The sequence below is a fragment of the Poecilia reticulata genome, linkage group LG19, assembly GCF_000633615.1.
Source record: "Poecilia reticulata strain Guanapo linkage group LG19, Guppy_female_1.0+MT, whole genome shotgun sequence".
NCBI lineage: Eukaryota > Metazoa > Chordata > Actinopteri > Cyprinodontiformes > Poeciliidae > Poecilia > Poecilia reticulata.
This window is the reverse complement of record NC_024349.1, coordinates 26,623,080-26,631,490: the sequence shown is the minus strand read 5'-3', so window position 1 is coordinate 26,631,490 and position 8,411 is coordinate 26,623,080. Positions and strand designations below refer to the sequence as shown.

At 40.2% G+C, this 8,411-nt stretch overlaps 1 protein-coding gene and 1 long non-coding RNA gene across 3 annotated transcripts; one reads left to right on the top strand and one right to left on the bottom strand.

Moving 5' to 3' along the window:
- Nucleotides 1-770: 770 nt before the first annotated feature.
- Nucleotides 771-6,824, top strand: acbd4 (acyl-CoA binding domain containing 4). Of its 2 annotated transcripts, none has more exons than XM_008438076.2 (11): nucleotides 771-1,028; nucleotides 1,168-1,327; nucleotides 2,095-2,215; nucleotides 2,563-2,647; nucleotides 3,034-3,154; nucleotides 3,425-3,580; nucleotides 4,434-4,531; nucleotides 4,648-4,840; nucleotides 5,658-5,869; nucleotides 6,003-6,053; nucleotides 6,484-6,824. In XM_008438076.2, exons 2-11 carry the CDS (start codon nucleotides 1,237-1,239, stop codon nucleotides 6,610-6,612), a joined length of 1,257 nt encoding a protein of 418 aa, XP_008436298.1. In that variant the 5' UTR covers nucleotides 771-1,028; nucleotides 1,168-1,236; the 3' UTR covers nucleotides 6,613-6,824. The 2 variants fall into 2 exon arrangements, with proteins under 2 accessions (XP_008436298.1, XP_008436297.1); XM_008438075.2 differs by having other exon boundaries at nucleotides 772-1,101; nucleotides 1,213-1,327.
- Nucleotides 4,486-5,733, bottom strand: LOC103482124 (uncharacterized). Its single transcript, XR_536390.1, has 4 exons — nucleotides 5,642-5,733; nucleotides 5,363-5,448; nucleotides 4,723-4,829; nucleotides 4,486-4,576 (listed from the first exon to the last, which is right to left on the bottom strand). It is a non-coding gene; the product is annotated as an uncharacterized LOC103482124 (long non-coding RNA).
- Nucleotides 6,825-8,411: the final 1,587 nt, after the last annotated feature.

Here is an 8,411-nt window from a genome sequence, read left to right as displayed (position 1 = left end):
ATTATTCTCTAACATTGACTTAGATTATCTGACACAAGAGCCTACATTAGAAATGAAACAATGTAACATATATTATAAAACTTATATTATGTGTTATGACATTCACCAGCAAAGTTTGTAATTCTTTCAAATATGTAATTCTTTCACTAAGATACATCCCAAATCTTCCGTTTTTGTTTTGAAAGTTTCCTAAAGACATGATGTGAGGAAGAAGAGGGAGAATCTATAAAGAGAGACGGATTCACTGCAGGATGAATCACATCAGATTTTGGACTCAATCTCAGCTGCTGAATCTCTGAAGCTAGAACTAGTCGGCTGAAAAACACACACACACACACACACACATATATATATACAAACATGTATCCAATATATATTATTTAGTATTAATCATTATTTGTGCCATTATTAATCATAATTTAATTGTGTTTGTATAGTTATATAAATATGTATTGATTTGATATTACTAAATAATTTATTAAATAAATTATGAACGGCTGTGTGCTTTGTAATCTGCTCATCATACATCAATATCAGAATATTCCATTCCTATTCTATTGTTATAGCCACTAAGCATATTTAAATATGCTGAACTATGTATTAAAAACATACTTAAATAATACAATTGTTTATAAATGTAACTTTGATAGATGATTGAATATGGTTTCCAGTAACAAAAAAGCGTGTTATGATTGATTAAATGCGCCGATACGTCATTGTGCTGCTAAACACATAAGGCTGAGTGGAGTGGTGGACCGCTCCAAGATGGCGGCCCAAATCTCGTCAGCGACAATAGGCGAGAGCCTATGGTCTAAGGTTGTGCCGGTGGTACGCTTGTCACGTGATCTAACACGGAAGTATTGTGTGACGTTGACGTTAACCTGATCTCAGCAAGTCTGTCTCCAGGACGAACATTGAAACTCTGACACTTTTCTAAGCTGAAGACATCTGTGTGTCTCTACGGAGGCCGGGCGGCTGCTGGCGGAGGAAATGAGACCAGAAGGAGAGTTCTAGAGACAGGACGAAGTGTAAGCTAACGACGTTAAGCTGCACCAGTCCGGACAGGGAGCTGAAAGGTCCCAGCTGAGTGGACTGTATGCGGTCAGTGTTGCTCAGATATTCAGTAACATGATACTGCCCACAGTGAGTTCTCTGTGCTGTGTCCAGGCATCGGTGTGAGATGCTGTTGTCCTGTCTGTCCTCCCCCACCAGCTCCTGTTAGCCTGAGCTGGGATCATGCCAGTCTTGGCCATGGCAGAGCCTGCCGTGGATCATCAGAGGCGCTTTCAGGCTGCCGTTGATGTCATCCACAAACTCCCCAAAAACGGTACGGCTTCCCCTCTCACTTCCGACCTGGTGTTTTAGTTTCAATAGTGCAATCTTATCAGATAATACAGTCCTGAATCGATCATTTGTAATTATAAAACACGAGTTGAATATAGTAACAATTTCCAAACTTGGGGAGAGAAAAAAAAAGCAAATTTTTGGGTTTAGCATAACACCAGAAATCAAACTAAATAGAAATGATGGTAAGAATATCCATGGTATGGCATTATATGGCCCTAATTGTGAAATTTTAATGTTTGAGTCTGTCAATATTATTTGATTGGCTGGATTATAGTTTTCTGTATATGCAATGTTTCCCCCAGAAAACTTGCTAAGCCCGGTGGTTAGGTGCTAGTGCATCATTCATCCGGCAGCCCGCCATGTTTTTGAATTAAAAAATGCTTAAAGTTTACAGGAAATTTGAAAATATCACTTGATAATTATGTGTTATTGGAAGACTGGAAGATTAATACCTGAACACTAACTATAAAATCTTTTTAAAAAATGCAAACATTTTAAAAAGACTTCAATAAATAAGCAGTGCTTAGTCTGGTGGGGACACGAGTAAAGCCTGGTGGCCCGCCAGGCTTGTAATACACCGAAGGAATAGGAACAATCACATTGGAAGAATTACTGCTGTGTAAATTAACTGAATTAAAATTGTTGCTTCAGATGGTGAATTAATTAAACAATGAAAATAAATTTGTATTGTTTTCCTTTATGCATTTTCATTATGTTATTGTATATGATGAATCTGTTGATCTGCAGGTTCCTACAGACCTTCGTATGAGGTGATGCTGCGTTTCTACAGTCTGTACAAGCAGGCAGTGTGTGGACCGTGTACAGTGCCTCGGCCTGGCTTCTGGGACCCAGTGGGTCGCTACAAGTGGTCAGTGTGCCTTTTTATCCATAATATTTAGGCAAATTCCATTAGCATCTCTGGTGTTTGAATTAGATCAAGGAACAATACCAAACGACTGCTTGGTCCAAAACATGGTAGGATACATGGCTTATCTATTTATCTTGTCTTGTCTTGTCATACATGCACATAAATTCTTGCTCATAATTATCAATGAGGTGACAGCTTTTCAACAGATGACTTCTCCTGGGTCCTTCAGGTTCATCAACGCCAGTTCACCCAACAAAATTTGTCCAATGTTTCGGCTGTGGGATTCTGGTAATGAAGAGTTCAGCACCAGTGTTTTTTAAACACTTCCTCCTGTGGGCTTGTTTCAGGGATGCGTGGAGCTGCCTGGGGGAGATGAGTCAGGAAACCGCCATGGCAGCATATGTGGAAGAAATGAAGAAAGTGGCACAAGAGGTACAGTCAGCATTTTTTCCATGTCAGGTTCCACAGATCTCTGCTGTAATTTCCTGTCCACCTCTCTGAAGCTGGTCCTTCACTAGAGTTGTGTTGCTGGACGCTTTTTCTATGATGTTCTGTCAGCTGTTAGTGATGACGCATGTTGTTGCCTTAGATAGACTCTCTTGTCCTTTTAAACAAAATTCCTCCAGATTCTATCCTACTGATATTTAACACTGCTTTCTAAAAAGAAACAAATGTTCACATTTTCTTTCATTCTTTTTATATTTGCTGTCAATTTTGACACAACCATTGTGAATTTGTTCTATTTGTTTGAAATGTGACTTGATGTGTTTTGAGGAGAGCAGGAGCCCCTGAGCTGAGTGTGTCCTGGATGTGTGCAGGTCATCCACACCATGCCCATGGATGAGAGAACAGCGTCGTTCTTCCACCACTTCGAGCCTCTCTACAGGGCCATTGACGACATGCCGCTGCCTCCAGCTTCACTGCTCACACTCGTTGAAGGTGGTTGGGTGTGGGCGTAGAGAACATTTTGGTGGGATTCTTATCTTCTAGACCTGAAGGCAGCACAGGAGGAATGAATTCTCTCTAATGAACAGTTGGTTTTATGTACTACCTGTATCTCTAATTGTGTTAGAGGTGAATCGACATAATTGGAACAATAAGGTGACTGATCCTAGCTTTCTGACATGTATACTGTCTGAGAACTCTAGCCAGCTGTATATGACCACATATCTTCTGCCATTGTTTTCTAAATGTTTGCATCTCATTCAGGTCCTAAAGGCAGGCAGCAGGTTGACGGTTCAGCAGACGTGAAGCTTCAAGGTGAGGAGCAGGACCCACCTCAGGAGTGTTTAGAGAACTCTGATCCAGAGCCGGAGCTGAACATGACTGACGAAGCCCACCTGCTTACCAACAGTATTCCTAAAGGTACAGCAGGACAAAGGCATGATGGGAAGGTTGTCTCAAGCTGTCATGTTTCTGTCTGTGTCCTTTTGGTGTTGAATTAATTGTCACACAAGCTTCCGAGTGAACAAATGTTAGATGTCCTTTAAAGACAGCTTGTGTTCTTGTGGAAACATCCTTGTTCACATTACGACATCATCAATAGAAGAAATGTTTCATCAAAAGCTCTCAGTTCAGCAAATCTCGCATGAACAACACAGGACACACGTTAACAAAAACTAAACCAAACCGTGGAAACTAAATTTTGTTGGTAGTAGGACCATTTTACTGCTTTACACTGAAACCGCCATTTTGTAGCCACAGCTCATATTTACTGTTTTGGTCTCTGCTTGATGCATAAATTTTTGATTTAACCACTAAGCATATGATGTAATGATGACAAAAACCTTCATACAGACTAACATGTTGTCGTTATACCGTTGATCACTGTTGTGTTCAGATGATCGTGAGGTCGGCATTTATCTATCTTTGACATTTTCTCAGACTGTTAAGAGTTTTGTTAATGGAATAAACTTTATTCTGTGCTCTAAATGCTATGGTAAAGCGTGTCTTAAGTAGATGTTCCTCACTGATAAATTTTAATTCTTTTTTCTGATTATTTTAACCTCATCTCTAAGACTGCAGCATATTTGTTGAAGGCTCCTGCTTAATACTGTTAAAATAAAGTTATTCCTTTCCACTGTCACCACATGCATGCTCAGGAGGATTTGACTGAATTTATTTGATTACATATTTCTACATACACAACAGATCTGTTTGTCTTTTAAGGTGCCTTGAAAGGACATTAGTTTAAGTGAACTGAGTTGAACTGTTGCAGACTCTGGGACATCTGAGGGTTTGGTCTTGACCAGCGACTCAGAGAGTGAAATCTTCTGTGACTCTGTGGATTCAGTGGAACAACTGAGCAACATCAAGGTATGGTGGTACCATCATCATCTCCACAGCACAGCGAGACATGTCCTAACAATTAAAATACACATAAAGATACAATATTCATGAAGTAAAATGTAAAAGTTTTCTATTTATCACAGATTCCAGTTGTCAAGTCAAACGGCTTTCACAACAGCAGCATTTACCCACAGTCCTCTCCTGGTCAAGGGACTCACCTGGAGGGAAGGCAGGTCGGCGCTGGTCAAGGTGGAGAAGGAGCAGAGGATGGGAAATGTCAGCCCCGGAGAGGTTGGCACAGCGGGCGGGAAGGTTCCTACCACGGCTGGAGAGAACGTAAGCTGTTATTCTTTGATAATACTAATTATTATCTGATTCATTTAAAAACGTTTTACTAAAAGAAAAAAAAAGTTCTTCTAGAACTTTTCTTTTTCTACAGCCAGTTGTTGTTATGTTTGGGTAGCAGCTCCAAATGCTGCTACCAGTGATTTCCAAATGTGTTTTTTCTCTGCTTGGTTAAATGTTCCACAGTGAGCAAATGGTTAATTTATCAGCATGTCATCTGCTTTGATCTTGTTTTGTATCACCATTAATTGAGTCTGGTTTGTTGACAACATTGTTTAATTTCCTTTACTTAACCAGATTAAAACCCTTTAGATCTAATTTGCAGAAGGACCTGGGCAGAAAATCTGCAGTAGGCATCAAAATGGACTTAAGACAAATAAACCATTGAAATGATTTAAAATCCCACACCAATTCAGCTCGGCCCCTTATAGTTCTCTGGCACTGAGACCAGGACTCTGTGATGGACTCTCTGAAACATGGACTCTGTTGTCCGTCAGCCTCTTTGTGACTGACCTGGTGGTATGCCGAGGGACATCATCCACTTGGAAGACCCGCTTCAGCCTCAACTTCCCCTTCATGGTTGATGTCTTGAGATGTTGCTTCAATTTATGCACAGGAGGTTCTTTCATTATGTTGCCATGTATTTTGTTACACACTCCAGTCTTTTCTGCTGGATTCCCCAAAACATGATTATCTAATGAGGTTGTTTGGGGCTCAGTTTACAAACCAGCAGTGTAGCTTAATGACAAGGTTATATCATTGTGTCTGGTTGTTATATTAGATTCATCTAACCTTGTATGATCCATAGGTGGTGTTCCACAGGGAAGCCCAAGGCGGATGGCCCCTGGTGGTGGTGGGGGTGCAGGACGCGGAGGTGGGGACGGCTCAGAGGGTGGAGCAGAGAGGCTGCACGAGACACACCTGCAGCAACAGATAATCCTGGCTCTACGGAGGCTCAGAGAGGACATGAGGAGTGTGATGGACAGACTGGAGGTGGTGGAGAGGCTTGCTGCCACCCATGTAAGTTTGTGTGCTGATGCAGAATCATGTCTAAGGCTTCATTTCATTCTGTTTCATGTTGCATGCTTTTTCACAAATGCTTCTTCAATGTTCTGAAGTGATTATTGCTGGTTTGTGTGTGTGACCCACCAAGGGCTCAGACTGGAGACCATGCCTGCAGTGTGCAGACGCAGCTTCACAGCAGGTGAGGAGCTAATGTTCTGATAGGAGATGTTGGATGGTACTGGTCCATAAAACCTAGTTCTGAAGGTTTGCTTTTGTCTTGATTTAACTGAGTCAGAAAGCCAGGTGAGCAGCTCTGCTGTCTGCAGAGAAACAAACTTAAAAATGCAAACAAATATGTTACAATCAATAAACAGAGTAAACACAACATTTTAAATAAATTGATGTGTTTTATTAATGGTTGCTGCTAGCAATTATTATAGTTATTCATAGGCCACAAAAATCATCCAAAAAATTCATAGCCGCTTCTACTGGTACAACAAATGAAAATGTAAGTTCTGTTGAATATCATTCTGGTTTGTGTTAGCTGAATTTACAGTTGCTGCTGCCTGTGTCAGATAGAAAACACTGTTTGGTGATCTGCAGTGATTTGTTGTTTTTGCTTTTCCCAGGAGGAGACATGGTGGCCATTTGATGTGTCGTGTCAGTCAGTTCTACTGTTCATGCTGTGGCCGTTTGTTACACAAGGTCTGGTCTACCTGCTCAGGAAGGCCCACCAGAGAAGTCGCACATCTTCATGAGGAGCACTGACTGCACCACTGGATGGACATGCTCCCCATGTTCACTGGTGGAGTGTGTTATTAAAGTTCCTGTCAATAACTCTAAGGAGGAAGTTCGACCTAAGCTAATCTACAGACTGCTTTAGTCCTGGTGTAACATGTCACTAGCATTAATTGAAGTCGATTAATTGGTTAGGAAAGTTTTAAATAAATAACTTTCCCATTATTATTCAGCATGATGAACAATTCTTTCATGCCTCTGGACAAAGTTTGAGTGAGTGCAGACATACATTTAGTTTTTTTTCTATATTCGAAATTCAACTTTATTTACTGTCAGAATGCTTAAAAGGAACAACTGTAATGATTTGAAACTAGAACCACATGGAAAATATTGTATTAAATGAGAGTTGCAACTGAGAAGATCAAAACAGTTTTATCTCTGCGACAGAAGTGCAAAAAGGAAAATTTGAAGATTCTCATGTACTCTATGTTAAACCTTATTTACTGTCTAAACACCTTTGAATGCCTAAAGGCATAGACGGAGTTTATTGTCATTAAATTTTACATTTAAAAATGTACAAATTGAATTAAATTTTGTTGCAGGGCTCCAATAAAAATAAAAAGGAAATAAGTAAAGTATAATGTAAATATATATATAATAAAAGATTGAATTAATGGGAGTTTAGAATTCTTAGGGCATGAGGGATGAAGCTGTTGTGGAATCTGGTTGTTCTGCATTTGAAGCTGCTGAATTTTTTTCCCAGACGGGAGCAGGGAGAACAAACCATGCTGAGGGTAGAAGGGATAGTTCTAGTGGTTTGAAATTAGAATCATGTAGAAATATTGTATTTAATGAGAGTTGCAGCTGAGAGGGCCCAAACTGCTTTATCTCAGCGACAGAAGTGCAAAAAGGAGAATTTGAAGATTATCAGGTCTGTATTCATGGAACCTGTTTATTTACTGTCTAAACAGGTTCCATGTTTTTGTGGTGAACAGTGTCAGAGATTCTCAGGGCTTCTGGCACGTCCCAGTGGAGATATGTGAACACAACACATTACCCCACAGACCTGGCCTCCAGAGAGGTCAAGGCAGAGCCTTTTCTAATGACACTACATGGTTGTGTCATCTAGTCCTGCAGTCCTTACACAGCCAGAGACAGATTGACCTGTAAACCCAGAGAACTTACAGAAACTTCCACGTGAAAACGCTGAAGTCAAAGTGTCTGCTTCTGTTTCTGTTTTGCCTGCAAAAGGTGATCATCCTTTGGCTCTTTGAATTCATTGTGGTTCATCCTGGACTCATCAGGGTGATGGGTTGGATTTGTGATTCAAAACATTGCTCTTGCATCACAAAAGAAAGAAGACACATTTCTGTGGTATTTTAGAAGATAATTTATCTTTCACGTTACGAAATTAATAGTAAATAATAAAGATTTTGTGGTATTCTCGTTTAGCGACATCATTATATTAGTTGTGTTACCACCACCACGCCACTAGAGGCAGTACCAGGCCCGAAAAGATGCGACTAAGAAGCAGATTTAGAATTACACAGAAAGCTACGGAATTTGTCAAGTACACCTCGCTGCAGCATGCAGAAAGGGGCGGGGACGGACCACTGTCAGCCTCTTACCTTATATGGAAATGGGACCATTGCAATCCGGAAGTGAAGGGGGCGCTAGTGGCGCTATTTCCTGTACCAGCCGCGTTAATAATAATAATAATATTGATAATAATAATAGAAATAAAAATGTAACGTGGTATGTCCCTTTAAAAAAATAATTAAAACTATTGTTTTTTAATGTTAAAATCACATTAGTAATA

Excerpts from the sequence above, each read along its gene's own strand:
- acbd4 (XM_008438076.2), top strand. The coding sequence starts at position 1,237 with ATGCCAGTCTTGGCCATGGCAGAGCCTGCCGTGGATCATCAGAGGCGC. Across the intron at positions 4,532-4,647 it reads AACAACTGAGCAACATCAAG|ATTCCAGTTGTCAAGTCAAA; the intron begins GTATGGTGGTAC and ends TATTTATCACAG. Across the intron at positions 4,841-5,657 it reads CTACCACGGCTGGAGAGAAC|GTGGTGTTCCACAGGGAAGC; the intron begins GTAAGCTGTTAT and ends TATGATCCATAG.